General features: G+C 45.0%; 1 protein-coding gene across 1 annotated transcript; it reads left to right on the top strand.

Moving 5' to 3' along the window:
- Positions 1–4,253: 4,253 nt before the first annotated feature.
- On the top strand, positions 4,254–24,450 carry LOC116629006 (DNA excision repair protein ERCC-6-like). The gene is made up of 2 exons (XM_032399298.1): positions 4,254–4,339; positions 19,858–24,450. Exons 1-2 carry the CDS (start codon positions 4,272–4,274, stop codon positions 23,528–23,530), a joined length of 3,741 nt encoding a protein of 1,246 aa, XP_032255189.1. The 5' UTR covers positions 4,254–4,271; the 3' UTR covers positions 23,531–24,450.
- Positions 24,451–25,676: the final 1,226 nt, after the last annotated feature.

Here is a 25,676-nt window from a genome sequence, read left to right as displayed (position 1 = left end):
TCTCAAATGATTCCCTACCCTTTGGTGCCTGCCTGCTTCAGCTCAAACCCAGGTTTAGAAGGCACTTACCAAAGACTGCACTTTAATGCAAAGATTCTGCGGATAATCCTAACTCTTGGCTCCCTCTTTCCCCTCGGTTCCTGTCATTTCCACAGCATGCTGGACTGGTTTGACCAGCTTCCATTAAGAATTTCTCCAGCCCAGGGGCCAGGCCAGCCGCCATTCTTAGGAAGCTCGGTTTCCGGCTCCCCCTGCTGGCGGAGCTGGAGATGACACACAGCTGGGCCACTGAGCCAGAGAGCACCCTCCCCTCACCTCAAAAGAGGGGACGAAGACCTCAGCCCCAGTACTCTTCTCCAACCCTCCCCCCCCCCCCGACTCCCACCCACTTTAGATCCCTTGCTAGAAATAGCAGGAGACAAGCCCAATTAGGGATCTGGGAATCACAAATTAAATTCTTCCTGTTTCCAAATTACTTTCTTCTTTTTTCTGCCCCAAACTCACTCTTGGTCTCCTTGCCCATGAAGATTTCATTTGGTTATTTATACCTATCTCCAAAAACACTCTCTTCCATTTTCAGTCCCCGTGAGCAGTATTTTGCTGACACCCAGTTTACCTCCCTCCTCCTCATATGCAGGAAAGCCATGATCTGTGCTGGAAAGAGAACTGGGCTGGGGGTCAGGGAACCTAGGTTGAGTCCTGTTTCTGCCACTGATTCAGGGTGTGACCTTGGACCAGTCACTTCCTTCTTTCCCAGGGGCAGTTCCCTCACCTGTGACATTGGACTGGACTCCAAAAAAACCCTTCCAACTCTAGTGTTCTAGGCTTTGCTCCCACCACCCCTAGCCTTTTCAGTTCTTCATGTGCATCAAACTCTCTCCTGCTCCAGGACCTTTGGTTGTGCTCTTCCCTCTGCCTGAAATGCTCTTCCCTTCCCTTTTTTCATTCCATCAACTCCTCCTTATCCTTCAGCTCTCAGCTCACGTTACTTCAGCAGAAAAACCTTCCCAGCCCCTTCAGACTGGGTCAGGTACCTCATCATATGCTCTCAGAATTCCCTGGAGCTCTCCTTCTGTGCCCTCATCATGGTTTGTAATTTTCCACATGCTTGCATAATTATTATTTCAAGGCCCACCCTCCAAATCCCCATCAAACTTCAAACTCTTTGATAGCAAGAACCTGTCTGTTTTGCTCACCACTGTATCCCAGCACCCAGATGCTTGCCCAGCCATCTTGTAAAGGCTCAATACGTATCTATTAAATAGATGAATAAGTACATGGATGAATGAACCCTTATCTTCACCTATCAGCTGCTTTCTACATCTAACTAGCATCATGTTTAAGAGCAAAGTGTCAAGGGGTGCCTGGGTGGCTCAGTCGGTTGGGCGTCTGACTCTGGGTTTTGGCTCAGGTCATGATCTCAGGGTCCTGAGATCGAGCCCAGTGTCGGGGCTCCGCACTGTGGGAGGAGTCTGCTTGTCCCTCTCCCTCTGTTCCTCCTCCTCTGCCCCTTCTCCTGCACTCTTGAGCACTCTCTCTCTCTCAAATAAATAAATAAATAAATAAATAAAATCTTTAAAAAAAAGGCGCAAAAAGTCAAAAGCCAGAGTGCCTGGGTTTGGAACCCAACTTTACCACCCACAAGCTGTGTACACTTGTATAAGTTATTCTATCTTACTGTGCCTCAGTTTCCTTGTCTATAAAGGGCAGATAATAATAGCATACACTACCGAACAAGGTTGTTGCAAGGCTGAAAAGACTTAGTATATGTAAACTGAGTAGAACAAGGCTTGGCACTGAAGTGCTATATTAGTAATAGCTATTGTTCTGATTCTGCCTCATCCATCTCTCCGTTTACCCATTCTGAACTCTCCCACAAGGCCTCATTATCTTATTTCCGGTCTTTGAGTGCGGGTGACTCAGTGTTATTTGCAGATTAGATAGCAAAGTTTTTTTTTTTAATTTTTATTATGGAAAATTTCAAACAGGCAGAGTAGAGAGAAGAGGATAATGAACCTCTGTAACAAGCTTCAACAATTATCAACATTTTGCCACTCTACGTTCATCTTTCCTCCTCTCATTTTTCTCCCTCCTGGAGTATTTTAATATAAACCCCAGATGTCATACAATTTTATCTGAAAATACTCCATTATGCTTCTCTAGCAGGTAAGGGCTTTTAAAAAAAATACAATACCATTATCACACTTAAACAAATAATAATTAGGGAAGGTTTTTTAAACTCCATCCCCTTGAGAGGAGCTGGGGGAATGGGAGCCCTCACTCTGGGGTAGATGTGAAATGAGGAACAGCCAAGAGAATTAATATAAGTTTAGTGCTTTGAACAGGGCCCGATATATAAATGGGACATAGTAGTAACTATTATTTCGATTCTCCTCCATTTTCTCCATTTATCCATTCTAAATCCTCCCCAACAGCTAGCTTACTTCAAGTCTGTGAATGTATGTGACCCTTTACAAAGGAGGACTAGGAGTCCAGGACGATGAGTTTCCTGGGTCATTGGCACCCTGCGGTGAGAGCTGGGACTCTGGAAGGCACTGAGAAGGGCCCAAAGGAAGTGACCGTGGGACTGAGGGAGAAGGAGAGAGGGCTGGAGGACTTAGTGGGTTTAAAGAAGGGGGAGTCCTCTGGCTGTGTGAAAATGGCACTGAGAAAAATCCAGTAGCCTAAGGGCAGGCAAGCCGGAAGGTTGGTCCTTTCTTCCTAGTATTCAGAGCCTTTGGAGATCACTGACAGCTGAGAAGCAGGGAGGCAGGAGCCTGGGTCCTGAGGGAGTTCCTTCTAGCTTTTCTCCACAGCCCACAGAAGGGCAGCTGCCTAAGATAGTAATCAGGGTTTTGCTTTGCTTCATTTTGAGTTCCCAGCCGTTCCAAGGATATATAAGTGATGATGGTGGACACTGAGCCAAAGGACAACTGGAGATAGCCTTCCCTGGATTGGCGATGAAGATTTTGGTGCTCCCATCACTTTTTTTCCTTTCTATGGAATTCTCCCCACCAGCCCTTCTTCTTATCACACTCATACTTTGGGTACTGAGCGCACCTACACACTCCACCTACCCCCATCCAAACTTGCCTCCAGGAAAAGAAGGGATTCAAACACTTCATCAAGGTAAACAAGCTCTTTCACAAACTGGCTTCCCACTACCTCATCAACTTCACTTCCCACTGCTGTCCTCTTCTTTCCAGCAATAGGCAGTGGACACAGTGAATGGGCATAGATTTTTGTCCATATAGACCTGGTATTGAATTCTGGCTCTGCCGTTTCCCAGCTCTGGAACCTTAGGCAAAGTCACTTTATGTCCCTGAGTCTCAGTTTTCATGTCTGAAAATGGGGAGAATAGTATACTAAAAGTCCTCTTAACAGAAGGCTTAAAGCCATATGAAAATATGACTTAAGGTCACGTGAACCAGAAAAATTAGAACCTTTTTAAACTAATGACCTATGAAATTTACAAAAAGCTTAAAATCCTCTGGACTTGGGGTGGGCATGACCGGGTCAGTAGGTGAGTTTTCAAATACTGAATGTTAACTAGTGCCCTGAAGAATCACAATGTCCGTGTTTTTATCAGCATAAGAACAAGGACAATTTTTGTTGGCCCACAACCCCCTATTTAGGATCCCCCAAGCAAGCCACTTAAACTCACTTAACGCGTTTCCTGCCCCAAGCTCTGAGCTCTGCGTTTGAAAATGATTGCATCCTAGTTGGAGCTTCTAAAGAAATGGTGACCATGCGTTACAGCACTACTAATTTCTTAGATGAGAGCTTTGGCTTGGCTCTTGTAGACCCTTCTTCAGTGTGAGTTTAAGTCACGGGGGCCATGGCTCCCAGGGTGTTTCAATTCAAAGCGTGCTCAGCGCCAGGCAAGGGAGAGCATGAAATGGAGGGTATTTGGGGGAGCAGGCTATGGAGAAGGTCTCTAAGGGCCACTAAAATGACTGAGGTCATATCAGGCATTTTCCTTCACTCACGAGGATAGCGTGCAGAAGCACGGTTTGGACCGGACTGAAAACGCGAGAGACAAGAGGAGACGAGCCCATCCCGCTCCCCTGGGGCTGCGGCCGCCTCTTAGGCGCAGGCGCGCGACCTTCGTGGGCGGGCTCAGGCTCTTCGCGGAGCGCGGCGCTGCGATTGGCCAGCCCAGAGGCCGACAGTTGGCCCTGCCTCGCCTCCAGGCGCACGGCGCATGCGCAGGGCGGGAGCGAGCGAAATTCAATCGCCGGCTGACTTCCCTGGTACGCAAGCTCGGGGTCATGGAGGCGTCGCGAGGGTCTGCGGAAGCCGCGGCCTTAAGCCCAGAGCAGGCCGCCCTTTACCAGAGGTATGTCTGGGCCTCCGGGCGGGTCGAGCTCGCAGACCCGGGCCGGGAGTGGGGGTGGGAAGCCCTCGGACCCTCCCAGCGGCCCAGACTGCTGCGGTGGAGCCTGGTGAGAGGCGCCCTCGCGTTCTCCGAGGAGGGCCTGGCAATCTGCTCGGATTTCTACATCGAAAGCCTGGGGAGCCTCCCGATGCCCCCCTTTTTTGGCCAAATAGCTCTCTTAAAAGCCAGAACTTCCACTGATCAAGCCTTTCTTGAGTCTTTACAGTACCAAACACCGGGCCTGGGGGTTACAGAGATGAGGAAAACATTGACCCTGCCCCCACCCCCAAATTGCTTATCACTAGGTCGTGGAAAGGGATAGGTAAACTAATAATCAGTCGCCATAATGTTTGATAAGTGCTGCAAGAGGTATAATGGGCAAGGACTAGTAAGGGGATAAAGGAGGAAATGGCCAACTACACGGGTCGTCTTCACAAGGGGAGGAGACCTTGTGTGGAAGAACCATATGGCTAAGGGTGGGGGGTAGGGTGATGTGCGAATGAGATTTAAACTCTTAAGTTGCGATAAAGTAGACACAAGGTCAAATTTACCGCCGTCACCATTCTTAAGCGTACCGTTCAGTGGTATTAGATACATTAGTACTGTTGTTAAGGCATCACCCGTCCATCTCCAGAACTCTTCATCTTGCAAAACTAAAACTGCCTGTTAACTCCTCACTCCCCGCTCCCCCGGCCCTGGTAAGCATCATTCTACTTTCTGTCCCCCGTGATTTTGACTCTAGGTACCTCCTACGAGTGGAATCATACAGTATTTGTCTTTTGGGGACTGGTTTATTTCACGTAGCATAATTTCATCAAGGTTCATCCATACTGTGTCATGTGACACGATTTCCTTCCTTTTTAGGACTGAATAATATTCCATTGTATGCACATGTCACATTTTGTTTATCCATTTGTCCGTGATGGACACTTGGGTTGCTTTCATCTCTTGACTATTGTGAACAGAGCTGCTTTGAACATGGGTTTGCAAATATCTCTTGGAGATCCTGCTTTCAATTCTTTTGGATATCTAGCCAGAAGTGGGATTGCTGGATCACATGGTAATTCTATGTTTAACTTTTCTAGGGTCTTTTATGGCAGCTGCACCATTTTATGTTCCCTCCTCCAGTGTCTACACTTGTTACATTCTGGTTTTGTTGTGGTTGTTGTTACTAGCCATTCTAATGATAATGAAGTGGTATCTCATTGGGATTTTTTTTTTTTTTTGCATTTCTCTAATGATTAGTGACGTTGAGCATCTTTTCATGCACCTTTTGGCCATTTGTATATCTTTGGAGAAATGTCCATTCAAGTCCTTTGCCCATTTTTTAGTCAGGTGGGTTGTTTTTTCTTCATATATTCTGGATATTAACTCGTATCAGATAGATGGTTTGCAGATATTTTCTCCCGTTTTGTAGGTTGCCTTTTCACTCTGTTGGTGGTGTCCTTTGATGCACAGAAGTTTTAAATTTTAATGTAGTACAAAGATATAAATTGGGGCAGTGAAATAGTTCTGTCTCCCTTTCAATAAAAGTATGCTTTTAGGCCGTTAAAAGCGAGAAGGTTTCCTTACAGAGGAGTCAAATCATATCTTTGGACCGTGTTACATGACTTGTTTAGAGAAGAGTTGGGGAAAACAGTGAGGCAGTGTGGTGTGGTAGCGTACGAGCTTTGGAGTTGGGCCATTTGGGGTTCAAATGATGGCTCTGTCACCTGCTAGCTGGGAAACCTCAAATGAGTCACTTGACTGTTCTGAGCCTCAATTTGGAAAAGGGGGAGAGTAAGGATTAAGCCCTTCAGCTCCCCCCCCTTTCCCTGAGCAAGCCTGTGCACTGATTTCCCCGACACCCCCTCTCACATGGGCACTTGCCTTTTCCTTGCTCTCACTCCCTCTTTCCTGACTGAGACCCCCCGGGCACCTCATAGTTCTCATCTTCTGCTCTCACGATCCCACTTTGCCCTCACAGCTTCCCTGTCTCTCATGACCCATCAACTCACAATCTCTCTTTTATTTCTCTTAATTTTTCTCCATCTCTCCTGTCCTCTTCCAAATCTGCCTGCGCTGAAAGCCCCTCACACAAAGCATCGCCTTCTCTTACCTTCTTCACTCCTCATTGTCCTCCTTGGCACACTCCTCTCACACAGTTTCTCTGCCTCTCTTCCTCCCTGTCTCCTCTCTCCCTTTGCTGTCCCTCTGTCCTCAGCTCTCTGCTCCTCCTGCCTAAGAGATGAAAGAAAACTTTGAAACTTGCTCTCACACACTCTCTGCGTACACGTTTCCTCTTTCACACACCATCTTCTGCCATACACAGTGACTCTGTCCCACACTCTCAGTGTCATGCTCTCCCTTGGAGATGCCCACCTGCCACCTCCTGTCTTGCCTTCCGTCCCCCTCTCCCCACTTCGGTCCTGTCTCTTCCTGTAACCCATTACCTCTCCCTCCGTGTCACCTACCTTTGTCACTCGCTGTCCCTCTCTGACACTCATATTCTCTCTTTTTTTAAATTTTTAATTGTTATGTTAATCACCATACATTACATCATTACTTTTTGATGTGGTGTTCCATGATCCATTGTTTGTGCATAACACCCAGTGCTCTATGCAGTACGTGCCCTCCTTAATACCCATCACCAGGCTAACCCATCCTCCCACCCCCTCCCCTCTAGAACCCTCAGTTTGTTTCTCAGAGTCCATCGTCTCTCATGGTTCGTCTCCCCCTCCGATTTCCCCCCTTTCATTCTTCCCCTCCTGCTGTCTTCTTCCTTTTTTTTTTTTCTTAACATATATTGCATTATTTGTTTCAGAGGTACAGGTCTGTGATTCAACAGTCTTGCACACTTCACAGCGCTCACCATAGCACATACCCTCCCCAGTGTCTATCACCCAGCCACCCCATCCCTCCCACACCCAACCACTCCAGCAACCCTCAGTTTGTTTGCTGAGATTAAGAATTCCTCATATCATTGAGATCATATGATACATGTCTCATATTCTCTTGCTCCCTCTCTCCCATTGTCTCTCTGTCACCCACCACATCTTTCTCTCTGTTGCCCCCTTCTCTCTCCTGTCACCTGTCTGTTGACACTGCCATCTACCTGCCCACATTGTTGTCCATTTTGTCTCAACCACTTACTCTTTCTGCATCCTCCCGTTGCCCCTTCTCCCTTTCTCTGTCACCCATGATCTCTATCACCCGCTCTCTATCTCTGTCTAATACCCATTCTGTTACCCCCTTCATCCCTGTCACCTACTTTCTGTCTCCCACTCTTTCATTCTCTCACCTACCTCTTTTGCTCTCTGTCACTGTATCACTCTGGGTCCAGTCAGGAGGTAGAAACCATACAGCATATGAAAACAGAAATTTCAGTATAAAGAATTATTAAACCGATATAAATGAGTGACTAGAAGAAATAAGGAAACTCCGCACGGTGTCCTTGGGCTAAGGGAGAGTGCCCAAGCTAGGACAGACGGGGAAGGGGACCCCCTCGCCAAGGCTGAGGTGCAGACCTCATGGGAGAGGTGCAGTACAGTACAGCCCCGCAGAGCTGCGTCCCCCAGGCCGGCGGGAAGCGAGCTTCTGGAGTGCAGGTGGCCCGCAGGTGTGAACGGGCAGCAGAGGCGGGCGCCCAGGGCGCAGGCAAGCTGCTGGGGGTGCTGGTGTCCGTGTGAGAGGGCTGCAAGCGGGATCTCACCAGGCCGGGTGGAGGTGTCAAGGTCGTCGAGGGCCTGCGTGTGCTGGGCGTGCGGTGGTCCTGGGCTACTGTGCTGTCCCCTGTCCGGCCGCAGCCAGCTGCTGTAGGAGAGCCCCTTGCTCCTGCAGTGTCCCTCAGGTGCCCTCTACTGCGAGCGAGGAACGTCGTGGTCACTATACGGGAGCAATGCCTACGGGCATTCTGTCCGTTATCACCGAACAGGTACTGAGGGGTGAATTTGGAACTGAGAGGCAATAAATGGTGACGGGTAGAGTCATGCGCCTTCTGTTTATCCCTGTCCCCCGCCCTCTGTCTTATGTTGCCCACCTTTTGTCTCTTGCTCGCTGTCTGTGTCACTCTCTCTCTCTCTCTCACCCATTTGTACTCTGTGTGGTCCACACTCTCTTGCTGTCACCCGTCTGCTGCTCTCTTTCTCAATTCTCTGTCACCCGCTTTCTTCTATCACTCTACTCAAACTGCTTTTGTCAAGGTCACTAATGATTTCATAAATCTAATGGTCACCTTGTAATCCTCATCTTCCTTGACTTACTAGCAGCATTTGATGGTGTTGATCACTTCTCCTTGAAAGGCTTGATTCATTTGGCTTCCAGGACCCCTCACTCTCCTGATTTTCTTTTTACCCTACTCTTGCTGCTTCTCAGATTCTGCTGATCCTCCTCATAGCCTCACTTTTTTTTGTCTAACGTAAAGTAAATTCTTGGGGCGCCTGGGTGGCTCAGTCAGTTAAGCGTCTGCCTTTAGCTCAGGTCAGGATCCTGGGGTCCTGGGATGGAGCCCCACATCGGGCTCCCTGCTCAGGGGGAGCCTGCTTCTCCCTCTCCCTCTGCCCCTCCTCCTGCTTGTGTTCTCTCACTCTCTGTCAAATAAATAAATAAGATCTTTAAAAAAGATACATTCTCAGACATCATGGCATTCCTTCCTTAAAATCCTGCAGTGCATCTCTAAAAAAGAACACATTTTTATGAAACCATTATAATGTATTGCCTAATAAAACAAGCTAATTCCTTGATAATAGCTAACACACAGACCATATTCACATTTTTCAGGTGGTCTTCAATCTTTTTATAATTGCTTTGTTTGAATTAGGATCCAAAGAAGGTCCACACACTGTGTTTAGTTATATTTCTTTGGTCTCTTAATCTAGAACAATCCCTCCCCACCCCCAACTTTTTTTTCTTTTTTTTAAATTCTTTTTTTTTAAAGATTCCATTTGCGAGAGAGAGAGTGAGTGAGCATGTGAGCGTGAGCACAAGCAGGGTTTGTGGCAGGCAGAGGGAGAAGCAGACTCCCCGCTGAGCAGGGAGCCTGACGCGGAACTCGATCCCAGGACCCTGGGATCATGACCTGAGCCAAAGGCGGGCGCTTAACCGACTGAGCCACCCAGGTGTCCCACCGACTTTTATTTCTATGCCAATGATTTGGATTAGTCTTATGACTTCCTTGTAGTGTCATTAGCTTGTTCTCCTATCTCCTGCAATTTAAATTTAAAGGCTTGATGGAATGGATAAAGCAATGTGCTATACACATACACACAAACACACAATAGAATATTATTCAGCAATAAAAAAGAATAAAATCTTGCCATTTGTGTGACCACATGGATGGACCTTGAGGGCATTAGGCTAAGTAAAATAAGTCAGACAGAAAGACAAATACCATATGATCTCACTTGTATGTGGAATCTTAAAAAAAAAAAAAAAAGACAAGCTCATAGATACAGAGAACAGATTAGTGATTGCCAGAGATGGAGGGCGGGAGGGTAGGCAAAATGGGGGAATGGAGTCAAAAGGTATAGATTTCCAGTTATAAAACAGATAAGTAATGGCTATGTAATGTATTGCATGGCTATATAGTTAACTATGTAACTGTGTTAATAATACTGTATTGCATATTTGAAAGTTGCTAAGAGAGTAAATCTTTTTTTTTTTTTTTTAAGATTTTATTTATTTATTTGACAAAGAGAGACACAGCGAGAGAGGGAGCACAAGCAGGGGGAGTGGGAGAGGGAGAAGCAGGCTTCCCACAGAGCAGGGAGCCCGATGCGGGGCTCGATCCCAGGACTCTGAGATCATGACCTGAGGCAAGGGCAGACGCTTAACGACTGAGCCACCCAGGTGCCCCGCTAAGAGAGTAAGTCTTAAAAGTTCTAATCACAAGAGAGCAAATTCTATAATTATCTATGTGACAGATTTAACTAGACTTATTGTGGTGATAATTTCACAATATATCCAAGTACTGAAGCATTATGTTTTACACCTGAAACTAATACAGTGTTGCATGTCAATTATACCCTACTACAAATTTTTAAAAAGTGTTCTGGAGCAAAAAAAAAAAAAAGAAGAGAGAGAGATTAAGGGTCAATATTTTTGGCATGAATATTTCAAAGGTGAGGCTGTGTACTTTTTACTGCATCATATCAGAAGCATATAATGTCTGAGATTCCTACTTTTAGTAATGTTAAGATTGGTCAGTGGGTTCAGGTGGTCACAGGCTGATCACTCCTTTGCAAAGCTGCATTTCCCCCCTTATGATGAATAAATACTCTGTTGGGGATACTTTGGCATCCTGTGGGTACTCCGTTCCCCATCAACTTTTCACCCATTGATAATCATTGCCCAAATCAGTTATTTCATTAGAGATTACAAAGTGGTGATTGTCTAACTTAACCATTATTTTTGTATTCATTAGCCGGAATTCTTCTGTAAATGTTTTTAATGCTGCAGTGTTGGAGTACCATGTTTTGTTGTTTTGTAATTATATTCCTTCCTTTGGTGATCTTATCCAGGTTCTTGGCTTTAAATTCCATCTTTATGCTGAGAATTTTTACATTTTTGTCTGTAGTCCTGACCTCTTCTGAACCGTAGACTCCCATATCCAACTGCTTACCTCACATCTCCACTTCATAGTAGACATAGCAAACTTGTCCAGAACCAAAGGACAAAGCCATATGTTCTTCTCAATAGGTGCAGAAAAAGCATTTGAGAAAATATAGCACCTGGTGCTATATTTGGGGGATGCCTGGGTGGCTCAGCCGGTTAAGCATCTTTCTTTGGCTCAGGTCATGATCCCAGGACCCTGGGATCAAGCCCTACGTTGGGCTCTCTACTCAGCAGGGAGTCTGCTTCTCCCTCTCCCTCTGCCCCTCCTGTCTGCTCGCATACACAGTCACTCTCCCCCCACCCCGTGTCTCTCAAATAAATAAAATCTTCTATTTATTTTTTTATTTTATAAATAAAATCTTTTTAAAAAAGAAAATATAGCACCCTTTAATAATAAAAACTCAACAAACTAGGAATACAAGATAACTTTGTCAGTCTGATCAAAGGTGTCTCCAGAAACTCGAAGCTAACATTATACTCAATGGTAAAAGACTGAAATAGCTTTCCATCCTTTTATCAGGAACAAGACAAGGATGTCTGCTCTCGCCATTTCTATTCAACATTATAATTCAACATTATAATAGATGTTCTAGCCAGGGCAAATAGGCAAGAAAAAGAAATAAAAGGCATGCAGATTGGAAAGAAAGAAAGAAAACTATATTCACAGATAACATGATCTTTTATATAGAAAGCCCTAATGAATCTACACACACAAAAAATAAGCTAATAAAAGAGGTCAGCAGATTTGCAAGGAATGAGATCAATATTCAAATTTGGTTGTATTTTGGCAAGTAACATTCTTCTAAAACTTTTGTTCTGAAATATATACATATATACACACACATATATATCTATATGGAAATGTATAAAACAAAAATTCAGTATAATGAATTATTATTGCAACCATCACCTAGGTAATGGTTTTTAGATTTTTATTTTCGTCTTAATGGAAGGTCTTGTCTACTTTCCCACCGAGGTGGCCTGAAGGTGAATTGAAGGCAAACTTGAGGATTCACGACTTCTTTCCAAACAACCCCAGGTTTGTTCAAGTTCTGGAATAAGTGCTTGCTTGAAGCCCCAGAGTTCTGCACTATAGTGCAGTGGTTAACCAGATAACCTGGGGCTGGCAGATTCGGGGCTGGAAGGACCAAAGGTCTGTACCTACTTGAAAAGAACATCCTATTGTTCCTGGAGCCTTTTCCATCTTTAGGTAGGCTATCTGAAAGGGCCAGTGAGGATGTGAGCCACCAGATGCTCTCCCAAATGATGAAACCATTTCCTGCTGAGGAGCATTGGCTGGTATAACCCATCTGGATGCCAAAGCACATCTGCTGTGCCAGAAAGAAAAAGATAATTTTGGTTTTGACATAATTATTAATTAGCTGTTTTTTCCGGAGTAATTAGCCAGCAAGTTCAGCTGTTTTCTGAGGGCATGTTGTTAACATGTAAGAGGATGCTGTCTTCCTGTTTATTCTGGCAGAAGCATATTTGCCCAGTTCAACCAAAATTTTCAGGTCTGTGTAACAGGAGGGGCACTAGATCCCTACCTGCCGTCACCCACTTTGAAGTCAGTCTTGCTCTCCCTGCCTGTTTGCAGTCTCTTTGTGACAGGATATAAAGGACCTGAAAGAGCACGACGGACCTTGGATCTCTTCAGGGCCATGTGGTTTGGTCCAGATCTCGTGTGTGGAATCCAAAGCCAGTGACACAGATAATGAATACTATAGAAAACCTTACACTGTTTTTAAGCGATTGGTCTTATAGGTGAAACAGAGTATGTAGGTGGACAGTGTTGTTTTTGTTTGTTCGTTTTAAGATTTTATTTATGCATTTTTTGCGAGAGAGAGAGAGCACTAGCAGGGGGAAGGGCAGAGGGAGGAGCAGACTCCCCGCCGAGCAGGGATCCCAGGACCCTGGGATCATGACTGAGTCGAAGGCAGACGCTCAACCGATTGAACCACCCAGGCGCCCTAGATGGTCAGTGTTAAGCCTCAAACCAAACCTTGTGTAGGTTCCTATCCAGAGAGCCATAGGCCTACTATTTTTTAGGAGGAAGCATTTGGAGAGGAGATCCAGCCAAAGCCAATGACACTTTTTCTAGCTGAGATAAACCAGAGGTCACAAACTGGCAGCCCATGAGCCATGTTCAGAGATAAGTTTTGTTTGTTTTGCCCAGTGTTTTTTTTTTTTTTTTAAGATTTTATTTATTTGAGAGAGAGAGAGAACACGAGTGGAGGGGGAGGGGCAGAGGGAGAGGGAGAAGCAGACTCCCTGCTGAGCAAGGAGCCCGACGTGGGACTTGATCCCAGGACCCTGGGATCATGACCTGAGGCGAAGGCAGACATTTAACTGACTGAGCCACCCAGGCACCCCGTGCCCAGTGTTTTTAAAACTTATGCATTGGTTACCATTTAAAAATCAGGAGAAATCCCACAAAAATCCAAGTTAGATAGGTTAGAAAAGAGCAACTTCAGTTGCTTTGCATGTGAAGCAAATAAAGTTTTATTGGGTCTGGATCTTTGCATTCAGTTCCGTATCCCATCATATTCCAGAAGAATATCATAGGGAATGTTCCAAAGGACCCTCCAGAACCTGGTGTTTGTCTCTATATAATCTTTCTGTATGTCCTTTAAAATGATCCTTAAAGGGAATTATGTTCTAGGCATGTAATTTCAGGTACAATCATTAAAATGTAAAGATTTTTGTTTTATTGTCCCTTGCTATGGAATGGAAATCTCTTTTCTGGGTTGACAGTTTTGCATCTGAACATCTTTAACATATTGGAACCTCACGTGTTAAGTGCCTTTTAAGTAGTTATTAAATTGGTAAATGAAAATAAAAACTGACCTTCTTCCATACTCTAGCACTGTTTTTCTCCTTGTTCTGTTTGAAAAGAGTTTCTTTCTCCGGAACTGGTTACTTTTCCCTTGTGCCTTTGGCTCCCAAGCAGGCCTGGCTTCTCCCCAGCCATGCCCAAGAAGAAGAGGGGAGTGATTGTGGGGGAAAAAAAAAATTAGATCCAATGAAGTGTTAAGTTCTCCAGATCATTAGGGATCCTGTGTGTTAGAGATGGACACATGATTGCATTAGTAGTAAAAAATGACATTTTTCCTTTCAAGCCCTGGAAAATGGAAGTGATTAGAGGTTGAGCGGCTAAATCAAACTGTATTACAGAAAACACTGTAGTCTTGTAAATAACCCGATATCCAGGGTGGTGCTATAATAGGCAGATTTCATTTCTCCCCCCGGTTCCATTATAGGGCAAGGTTACTGTCCTAGGTCTGGCTTCGTCGGTGGAGCAGACAGGGTAGAGGGGAGGAGCTGAGATGTCGTATTAGACCCACTAACTTGAGTGGAACAGGGACTGCGAAGCAGCTTGGCTGACGGGTTGGACGCAATCAGAAAGTGGTGGTGACCAAGGAATGCTATAAATTTGAGTTGCGGTTCAGGCGGAGGTTGACAAATATGGGAGGGAGTTCCAGGGGATGGGTAGGGCCTAACAAAATGGGTCTTAGGCTGGTGGTAAGAAGTCTAGGCAGACGGTTGTCATTTAAAAGGTTGGCGTATGATTTTGGGGGATCTGGCCCAGAGCTGGGGTTCGCCGGCAGCACTTTATTTTCTGGGGAGGAGGCCTGGCTGGAGTTAGAAGCCTAGGCCACACAGGGGTTCGGGATACTGGGTAGGTTACCAGTTGAGGGATTTGGAAACAACGTTTAGTAATAAAAACTAGTAATAAAATGGTAATAAAAAATGACGTATTTTCTCCTTCAAGCTCTGGACCATAGACCAAGCCAGAAGACCAGCTGACCACGTGAAGGCACCCGGGGGGGGGGGGGGGGGGGGGGGGGGGAAGGGCCAGGAGGAAAGGGAGAGTGGAGAATGAGCTCAGGGGATGGCACCAAGGTGGAGGAGTCCAGTGGTTGCTGCTACGCCCTCAGGTTCAAGAGCAGAGGGAATGTAGAGCCCAGCAGAGTTGGGGAGGTGGGCAGCTGACCTGCCACAGAAGGAATAGCAGAGTCTTGCAGCCAGCAGGCTCTTTCCTTCCTCCTTTCCTCCTCTTCATCTTTCATTCACTTGGCTTTCACTGAGTGCTCTAAGACCTGATCCCTGTCCCTGTTCTCAAGTTCAGGCAGATAACACCAACAGATGATTTTGGGGGGTTTTAAGTAAAGGTAATTTTATTTATTTTTAAATATTTATTTGTCAGAGAGAGAGAGCACACAAGCAGGGGGAGCGGCAGGCAGAGGGAGAGGGAGAAGCAGGCTTCCCGCTGAGCAGGGAGCCCAAAGCAGGGCTCGATCCCAGGACCCTGGCATCATGACCTGAGCCGAAGGCAGACCCTTAACCAACTGAGCCACCCAGGCGCCCCAAGTAAAGGTAATTTTAGAGTAGTTTTAGATTTGCGGAAATATTGCAGATACAGTGCAGAGGGTTCCCATATACCCCACACCTAGTTTCCCCTCTTGTTAACATCTCATATTAGTATGGTACAGTACTCACAGTCAGTGAACCAATACCAATACATGATTATTAACTAACTCCATCATTTATTTAGATTTCCCTAGTTTTATGTAAGTCCTTTTTCTGTTCCAGCATCCTAAGACACCACAGTACATTTAGTCATCTGTCTCTTTAGGTTCTTCTTGTCTGTGACAGATTCTTGGACTTTCTTTGTTTTTGATGACCTCGACAGTTTTGAGGAGTGTTGGTTAGGTATTTTCTAGAATGTTCCGCCAATTGGGATTTGTCATTGTTTGTCATGATTAGACTGGGCTTTTTGGTTTTGCGGGCAGAGACTGCAGAGATAAAGTGCCCTTCTCATGGAATTGTTATCAGGGGCACATACTGTTAACGTGATATATCATTGTTGATGTTGACTGCAATCACTGGGCTGAGGTACTGTTTGCCAGGTTTCCCTTCTTTAAAGTTACTTGTCGTGCCCCTTTCCCCCTCTCTCCGCTCCACCATGCCTTTCCACCATGCTTGTGTTCCCTCTCTTGCTGTGTCTCTCTGTCAAATAAATAAATAACAAATCTTAAAAAAAAAAAGATTTTATTTATTTATTTGTCAAGGAGAGAGAGAGCACAAGCAGAGGGAGTGGCAGAAGAAGAGAGAAGCAGGCTTCCCGCTGAGCAAGGAGCCTGATGCGGGGCTCAATCCCAGGACCCTGAGATCACGACCTGAGCTGAAGGCAGATGCTTAACCGACTGAGCCTCCCGGGTGTCCCCACACTGTGCTTTTTGGGGGGATGTTAGTATATGCACTCCACATTTAAGGAGTAGGAGTCATGCTCCATCTCCTTGAGGGCAGAGTAGCTACATAAATTATTTGAAATTCTTCTGCATGGGAGATTTGTCTCTTCTTTACTTCTTCACTCATTTATATCAGTATGGACTCATTTATTTTATACTTTGGGTTCTCATCCAGTACTGCTTTATTTCATTGCTCCGACTGTTCCAGCTGTGACCACTGGGAGCACTTTCATTTGGTTCCTGTGTCTCTTCGCCGTATTCACGTCACTGTGGGGGGTTGTTTGTTTGAGCAAGCACTTCCTCACTTTCTGACACTACAAGAAGCCCCAGGCTCCTCTGATGTACTTCCTGCCACAGTCCTAGAATCAGCCCAGGTTCTCTTACTGGAGAATGGTATTAGAAACCAAGATCTGGGAGCTAGTTATGCTTGTTGCACTGGGGTTTCCTTGCTTCTAGGCCCTCTCACCTGAGAGAGCAAGGAAATACGTGTGTATACTAATCTCCGTGTATAGACATGACTGTAAATATTCTATGTGTAACCATCTGTATCTGTGTTAAAACATGGGTTTATACTGATGTCTCCAATTCTGATCCATTAGCACATGGATCATTCTGTCTTCTCTTGCTTCTCCATTCTAACAGGTGAGAAACCTGGCTTCCACTATCCACCATTCATTTACTTAATTCTTCAATTCTTATTTATTTATTTATTTATTTGAGAGAGAGAGAGAGAGAGAGCGCATAAGTATGAGTGGGGTGGAGGGGCAGAGAGAGGGAGAAACAGACTCCCCTGCCCTCCCCCTCCCTCCCCTGTCCCCCCCAGCAGGGAGCCCGACGCGGGACTCGATCCCAGGACCCCGGGATCATGACCTGAGCCAAAGGCAGACACTTAACTGACTGAGCCCCCCAGGTGCCCCTGATTCTTCAATTCTATTATACATGCATTGCAACGTTAGAATTGTTAGCCCAAAGCCCATGCGAAACAACTTTGTCCACTAGAGTACAGTGTTCATGTTGTTTCTTTTGCTTTTAGTCTTACAGACTTCACTCATTCCCTAGGTTATTAGGTCAGCACCTTTTCCCTCTACCCTTTCAGTGAGGTTGTCTCATACATTTGCAATACAGATTGTTTTGTAATAATTTTAATACAGTGTGTTAAACGCAGGGATAGAGATGAACACATGAGGGGGTCCTGAGGTGAAACAGTTGATCCAGCTGGGGCGTAGAGTAGGGATGGAAGGCGTCGTAGGGGAACTGCAGGTGTCCCTCCATGTGTAACTTTGAGGAACTGACAAACTGATTTCCAAAGCAGCTGCACCATTTTACAGTCCCACCAACAGTGTTATGAGGGTTCCAATTTTCCCACATTGTTGCTAACTTGGTATTTTCTTGCTTTTTGATTCTAGTCATCCTAATGGGCATAAAGTGGGTATTTCATTGTGGTTTTGGTTTGCATTTCCCCGATGACTAATGATGTTGAGCATTATGTCATGTGCTTTTTAGCCATTTGTGGATCTTCTTTGGAGAAATGTCTATTCAGATCCTTTGTCCATTTTTAAATTGTGTTGTCTTTTTTTATTTTTTTATTTTATTTTTTTTAAAGTGCTGGGAAAATCAATCTAATTTAGATTGTATTTATTTATTTGAGAGAGAGAATGAGAGAGAGAGCACATGAAAGGGGGGAGGGTCAGAGGGAGAAGCAGACTCCCTGCTGAGCAGGGAGCCCGACGCGGAACTCGATCCTGGGACTCCAGGATCATGACCTGAGCTGAAGGCAGTCGCCCAACCAACTGAGCCACCCAGGTGCCCTGTGTTGTCTTTTTTTAAAGATTTATTTATTTTAGAGAGAGAGTGTGTGCATGAGATGGGGGAGGGGCAGAGGGAGAGGGAGAGAGAATCTCAAGCAGACTCCCTGCTGAGCCCATCACGGGGCTCAATCTCACAACCCTGAGATCATGACCTGAGCCAAAATCAAGAGTCAGATGCTTAACCCGACTGAGCCACCCAGATGCCCCTGTGTTGTCTTTTAATTATTGAGTTGTAATATCTCTTTATATGTTCTAGGTACAAGTTCTTTATCAGATACACAGTTTGCAAATATTTTCTCCCAGTCTTTGGGTTGTCTTTTCACTTTCTTGATGGTATCCTTTGAAACACAAGTTTTTCATTTGGTGAGGCCCAATTTATTTTTCCTTTGATTCCTTGTGTGTTTGGCAAAACCACTGCCAAATCCAAGGTTATGAAGATTTATGCCAATATTTTCTTCTAAGGGTTTTGTAGTTTTAGCTCTTAGGTTTAGTTCTTTGATCCATTTTGAATTAGTTTTTGTGTATGGTGTAAGGTAGGGGACCAATTTCATTCTTTTGCACATGATATTCAGTTGAAAAGACTCTTCTTTCCTCAGTGAATTATTTTGGTATCCTTTCAGGATCATCTGACCATAAACCACTGGAGAATTTTAAGCAGAGGAGTGACATGATTTCTTTTACGTTTTTTTTTTCTTTTACACTTTAAGACAGCATCACTGGCTACTGTATAGAGAAGGTACTGGAGGGGCCAAGAGTGGATGTAAGGAGACCAGTGAGTAGGAAGTTGCCATTACCCAGGCCAGAGGTGATGGTGACCTGAACCACAGTGGTGGTAGTGGAGATGGAGACACAGATTATACTTGGGAAATAAAGTTAGTAGGGTTTGGGGGTTGTCTGGCTGGGGGAGAGGGTGATTAAAAGAGGGGAGAAGCCAAAGATGACTCATGTGAATCGGAGTCGAGGATGATCTTCAGATTTCTAGCTTGTATGGCTAAGTTGATAGTAGTGTCATTTACTACCACATAAATGGAGACACATGTTTTTAGAGGGGAAATAATGAGTTTAATTTGGGATTAATTGAATTTGAGGTGCTTATGAGATGTTTTCAAGGGGAGACATCCAGAGGGCAGTTGGAATGTGGAGTCTGGGGGCAAGCCCTGGAATGGAGAGAGTGACTTCATGAGCACATTAGGTTGGGGTGGAAAGCCAGAGGAGAAAGTACAAGGAGTGAGAAGAAGGCCCAGGCCTATGGGAAGAATAGGAGCCCAAGGACACGGAAGAAATGGCCAGTGATGGGGGAGGAAACCAGGAGGAATCTAGAGGAATCCAGTGGAAGGAGGGAATTTTAAGGAGAGGGTGATCATTAGTGTCAAATGCATCCCAGAGGTCCAGAAAACTAAGGACTGAGAAGTGCCCATGTATCTTCCTATTTCCACAATCCCACGATATAGGCTGGTCGGTTGGTTTTACAAGAAAATATCACTCCATACTTCTTATGGGTGGCATTTTTTTAAAATACCATGGAACCAGTCACCTTTGCACGTACATTTCTCACAAGTGGTGCCTGAAGGTGTTGCTGGCAGTGTCTGGTGGGTATGTGTCTTCAGTGGTGCCAGCTTTCATTGGCATCTTCTGTGCTAATCTTTCCCATCCTGAATTGAGGATATTAAAAGCCCAACTGCAGTTTGTATTCCAAAATGGACCCTAAAGTGTTCTTAGATTGAATGTTCAATCTGTTTCCTTCCTCTCTGATCTCTCTCTCCCTATATATATCTATGTCTTTTTTACCCTTTTCTTTCTTTCTTTCTTTTTTTTTTTTTTTTAACAGATATGTGAAAGAGGCCAAAGAAGCAACTAAGAATGGGGATCTGGAAGAAGCGTTTAAACTTTTCAATTTGGCAAAGGACATTTTTCCCAATGAAAAGGTGATGAGCCGAATCCAAAAAATACAGGAAGCCTTGGAGGAGTTGGCAGAACATGGAGATGATGAATTCACAGATGTGTGCAACTCTGGCCTGCTGCTTTATCGAGACCTGCACAACCAACTATTTGAGCACCAGAAGGAAGGTGTCGCTTTCCTCTATAGCCTATATAGGGATGGAAGAAAAGGTGGCATCTTGGCAGATGATATGGGATTAGGGAAGACTGTTCAAATCATCGCTTTCCTTTCTGGTATGTTTGATGCTACACTTGTGAATCATGTGCTGCTGATCATGCCGACCAATCTCATTAGCACATGGACAAAAGAATTTGTTAAGTGGACCCCAGGAATGAGAGTCAAAACCTTTCATGGTCCGAGTAAGGATGAACGTACCAGGAACCTCAGTCGGATTCAGCAAAGGAATGGCGTCATCATCACCACATACCAAATGTTAATCAATAATTGGCAGCAACTTTCAAGCTTGAACGGCCAAGAGTTTGTGTGGGACTATGTCATCCTTGATGAAGCACATAAAATAAAAACCTCATCCACTAAGTCAGCAATATGTGCTCGCGCTGTCCCTGCCAGGAATCGCATCCTCCTCACAGGAACCCCGATCCAGAATAATTTACAAGAACTGTGGTCCCTGTTTGATTTTGCTTGTCAAGGGTCCCTGCTAGGAACCTTAAAAACTTTTAAGATGGAGTATGAAAATCCTATTACGAGAGCAAGAGAGAAGGATGCTACCCCGGGGGAAAAAGCCTTAGGATTTAAAATATCTGAAAACTTGATGGCAATCATAAAACCCTATTTTCTCAGGAGGACTAAAGAAGAGGTACAAAAGAAAAAGGCAAGCACCCCAGAGGTCAGACTTAGTGAAAAGAATCCAGATGTTGATGCCATTTGTGAAATGCCTTCCCTTTCCAGGAAAAATGACTTAATTATTTGGATACGTCTCATGCCTTTACAAGAAGAAATATACAGGAAATTCGTGTCTCTAGATCATATCAAGGAGTTGTTAATGGAGACACGCTCACCTCTGGCTGAGCTAGGTGTCTTAAAGAAGCTGTGTGATCATCCTAGGCTGCTGTCTGCACGGGCTTGTCATTTGTTAAACTTAGGGTCTGTAAAATTCTCTGTTCAAGGTAAAAATGAAGGGGAAGATTCCTCAGATGGGGACCATATTGATCAGATCACTGATGATACACTGATGGAAGAATCTGGAAAAATGATATTTCTGATAGAGCTGCTAAAGAGACTGCGAGATGAAGGGCATCAAACTCTGGTGTTTTCCCAGTCAAGACAAATTCTAAACATCATCGAACACCTCCTAAAGAATCAGCACTTTAAGATACTGCGAATTGATGGAACAGTTACTCATCTTGTGGAACGAGAAAAAAGAATTAACTTATTCCAGCAAAATAGAGAGTACTCTGTTTTTCTGCTTACCACTCAAGTAGGTGGTGTTGGCTTAACATTGACTGCAGCCACTAGAGTGGTCATTTTTGACCCTAGCTGGAATCCTGCGACTGATGCTCAAGCCGTGGATAGAGTTTACCGAATTGGCCAGAAGGAAAATGTTGTAGTTTATAGGCTGATTACTTGTGGGACTGTAGAGGAAAAAATATACAGAAGACAGGTTTTCAAGGACTCACTAATAAGACAAACTACGGGTGATAAGAAGAACCCTTTCCGATATTTTACGAAACAAGAATTAAGAGAGCTCTTTACAATTGAGGATTTTCAGCACTCTGCAACCCAGCTGCAGCTTCAGTCTTTGCATGCTGCCCAGAGGAGATCTGATAAAATACTAGATGAACATATTGCCTACCTGCACTCTTTGGGGATAGCTGGAATCTCAGACCATGACTTGATGTACACACATGATCTCTCTGTGAAAGAAGAGCTCGATGTGATCGAAGAATCCCACTATATTCAACAGAGGGTTCAGAAAGCTCAATTCCTTGTTGAATTAGAGTCTCAAAATACAGAGCTCTTAGTGGAAAGACAAAGAGCTGGAAATGAGGGGATCTGGCTGAGAGAACCCCGCTTTCCTTCTCAAACGAAGAAGAAATGCCCTGACCTGAATAAACCACAGCCTCGGCCCTCCCCACTTCTACCTACTTATCATACCCAGGAAGAAGAAATCAGTTCCCAAATGGCGAGTGTAATCATTGATGATCTGCCCGAAGAGAGTGAGAATCAAGACGTCTCCAATATAAAGATGAATGTTACCGTCTCACAAGACGGTAGTCACCCACCCGGAAGTACATCTGATGCCGATTCTGTAGCTACTTTACCTGAGGGGTGTGGGAGTGTAGATGAAATCTGGACCGACTGGTTGGGAATGGCCCTACAAAAAGAGGCATTGCGAGAGGGGCCCACGCAGGGGACACTGCAAGAGAACCCTCTGGGAGATTTTAACTATTTGCCTAGCAAAGCACTCAGAGCTGATCTTGGGCCGAATCCAGAGCAACCAAAGGATGATGAGATGTTACCTCACTGCAATCCCTGGCCCATTAGTCCCATGACCAGTGAAAATCAAAATACAGAATCGACTGCATTTGTAATTAAAATAGCCAATGACGACTTGTCAGCATCCCACAGTGCACTGCAGGATGCTCAAGCAAATGAGGCCAAGTCGGAGGAGGAACATTTAGCCTCCTCATCACAGTATGCCTGTGATTTCAATCTTTTCTTGGAAGACTCTGCAGACAATGGACAAAATCTTTCCAGGCAGTCTTTGCAGCACGTTGAGAATGAAAAGAGCTTGTGTGGTTCTACAGCTAATTCTCAGGCAGAGCTTGAGCGTGACAAGGCATGTCTCAGTGTGGATCTTTCGGAGACCAATGACGAGCCAGAAGAAGTAGTCGGGAATGTGAAAGGCAGAAGGAAAGCCAGAAGGATCGTTTCAGATGGTGAAGATGAAGACGATACTTTTAAAGATACTTCAAGCACAGATCCGCTCACCACCTCTCCCTTTCAGTTCTTACCTGTGAAACAGTTTGATGCTTCAACTCCCAAAAGTGACATCAGTCCGCCGGGAAGGTTCTTGTCACCGAACATCCCTGATAGTATAAATAAGTCCGCCAACCCTAGAAGATCCCTGGCTTCTAGGAGGTCTCTCATCAACATGGTTTTAGACCACGTGGAGGATATGGAGGAAAGACCTGACCAGAGCAGTGAAGCAGAGGTTGAGGCAGATGATCTGGAGGAAGGAGCAGAGGAGAGCGGTAGTGAAGCCTCAGAGAGCACAGATGAGCCTTCTGGCGGAACGCTGCCTTCAGAAAATGAGGCCGGCCGGTTAACTGGGCCTGGGGCTCCGGCTCTGGCTCCGGAGGCCCCTCCTGGGGACCCTGAGCCTTTGTCTGGCAGACAGTTGGTTGAGTATCCCCAGGAAGAGGCAGTGGAGGCTGTGACCGACTATGAGACTCTTGTAAGTCGTGGGAAGGAACTGAAAGAGCGTGGGCAAATACAGGAGGCCTTAAACTGCTTAGTGAAAGCGCTTGACATAAAGAGCGCCGACCCTGAAGTCATGCTCATGACTTTAAGTTTGTATAAGCAGCTTAATAAAACTTGAGACTCTAACCTGTGTGTTGGTTAAAAGTGAAACGCCGAGTGTGAATGCATTCATTCCTGTAATTGGGTTCTGCGGGAGCATGAAGCATTTAGGCTTGAGGTGAGAGAGCTCTCAGAAAGCAAGGGTTTGTTTTCAACTGTTTTGGACATTCGGCCTTTACCCCGTACTCCTTCCTACCCCCCTCCTCCATACATACATTCTGGTATTCTGAACACTAGGTTAATACTGCTTTCCTTGAATAGTCTTACCTTTTTCTTTTAGGCAAACTCTATACACTTAACTCTGTCATATCTAGGAAAGTTTCTGTAAAGTTATCTGGCTATCCTTATTTTTATTCTGGAAGTGATTCCTTCTTCTATCACCGTCCAGGTAAGAATAGTAAAGTTACTTTTCTCAAGGGTTTCCTTTTCCATTCACTTTCTTTTGCTGAGATGATACTAGCAAATGCATACAGAAGCTCCTGAGTTTAATTAAGCAGGAGCTTATTAGAATTCTAAATCTACGACTTGCTTATTCCCATGCTACTGTATGCCCTCAGCTTACTACGTACAGCAGAAGGCTGGGATCAGGTCCCTGGGGCTAGGCATTGTTATCGCTGGCACCCTACTCTGGAGTCCATTTGCCATTCTTCACTCACCACCAGCTGCGTTCTGACACAGGCTAGCACGTTGTCTTTGGGTGGCGGACTGAAAAGGAGTTTGGTTGCCCCTCAGAAACCTCAAGTGCAGTATAGCACTCTGTACTTGTGACAGGGAACTAGCATTTATGGAGTACCTACTGTGTCCTGGGTACTGGGTACTCTACATAGGTTTCTTGTTTAATCCTCACCATAGTCCTTTGAGGTTGACGGTGGCATTTACATTGTTTTAGTTGAGGGAACTATGACCTGCCCAAGATCACATAGTAAGGGGTGAAATGGATTTTTTTAAACCATGTGTTACCTAGTGAAACCTTATAATAATAAACTGTCTTTACTGCACTGAATGTACTGAGCCGTTTTTACTGACAACCCTTCGGACCCCAAATCTGTGGAGGTTTTCCAGACCAAACAGCCCTCCGGTTCTCCGCAGAGTCACTGGGTGTCCTACAGTTCAACTCAGTTCTGACACTACCTGGAGTTAGGATCAGACTCCCCAAGTTTAAGGGCTCACTCCTGTAAAACTGCCCTCGCTTTCGATGCCAGTTGCTGGTACTGGGTACCCCTGTCATCCACACTTCTGTCCAATGTGGCTACAAATTGAGGACTCCCATGACTGTACCTTCAGGTTCAGTAATGTGCTAGAACAGCACACAGAATTCAAGAAAATGTGTAATATATATAATTTAAATATATCAATTGGGGGAGCTTGGGTGGCTCAGTTGGTTAAGCGTCTGCCTTCGGCTCAGGTCATGATCCTGGGGTCCTGGGATCGAGTCCCGCATCGGGCTCCCTACGCAGGGAGCCTACTTCTCCTCCCTCTGCCATTCCCCCTCGCTGTGCTCTCTGGCTCTCTCTCTGTCAAATAAATAAAATCTTCAAATAAATAAATATATGAATTGTATATAAAACAGTTTAAAAACTAGTTAACCCTTGAACAATGTGGGGGCCGGGTACCAACTTCCCCACACAGTCGAAAATCTACATAAACTTTTGACTCCTCAAGAATAAATACTAATAGCCTACTGTTGACTGGAAGCCTTACTGATAACATAAACAGTTGATTAGCATATTTTTCATGTTATCTGTATTATATACTGTACTCCCACAATAAAATAAGCTAGAGAAAAAGTTAAGAAAGTCGTAAGGAAAATACGTTTATAGTACTATACTGTTTACCAAAAAAAAAAAATCTGTATAAGTGGACCCACAGTTCAAATCTGTGTTGTTCAAGGGTCAACTGTGTTTTGATTACTGTTTCAGTATAACTGGTATCCTTTGTAATCCTACGTATTTTACTTTATTCATTTATTTTTTTTAAAGATTTTACTTAATTATTTGACAGAGAGCAAGCAGGAGTGGCAGGCAGAGGGAGAGGGAGAGGGAGAAGCAGGCTTCCCGTTGAGCAGGGAGCCCGATGTGGGGCTTGACCCCAGGGCACTGGGATCATGACCTGAGCTGAAGGCAGACGCCTAACCGATGGAGCCCCTCAGGCGTCCCGAGAGACAC

The sequence above is a fragment of the Phoca vitulina genome, unplaced genomic scaffold, assembly GCF_004348235.1.
Source record: "Phoca vitulina isolate PV1807 unplaced genomic scaffold, GSC_HSeal_1.0 scaffold173, whole genome shotgun sequence".
Lineage (NCBI taxonomy): Eukaryota > Metazoa > Chordata > Mammalia > Carnivora > Phocidae > Phoca > Phoca vitulina.
This window is presented reverse-complemented; position numbering and strand designations above follow the sequence as displayed.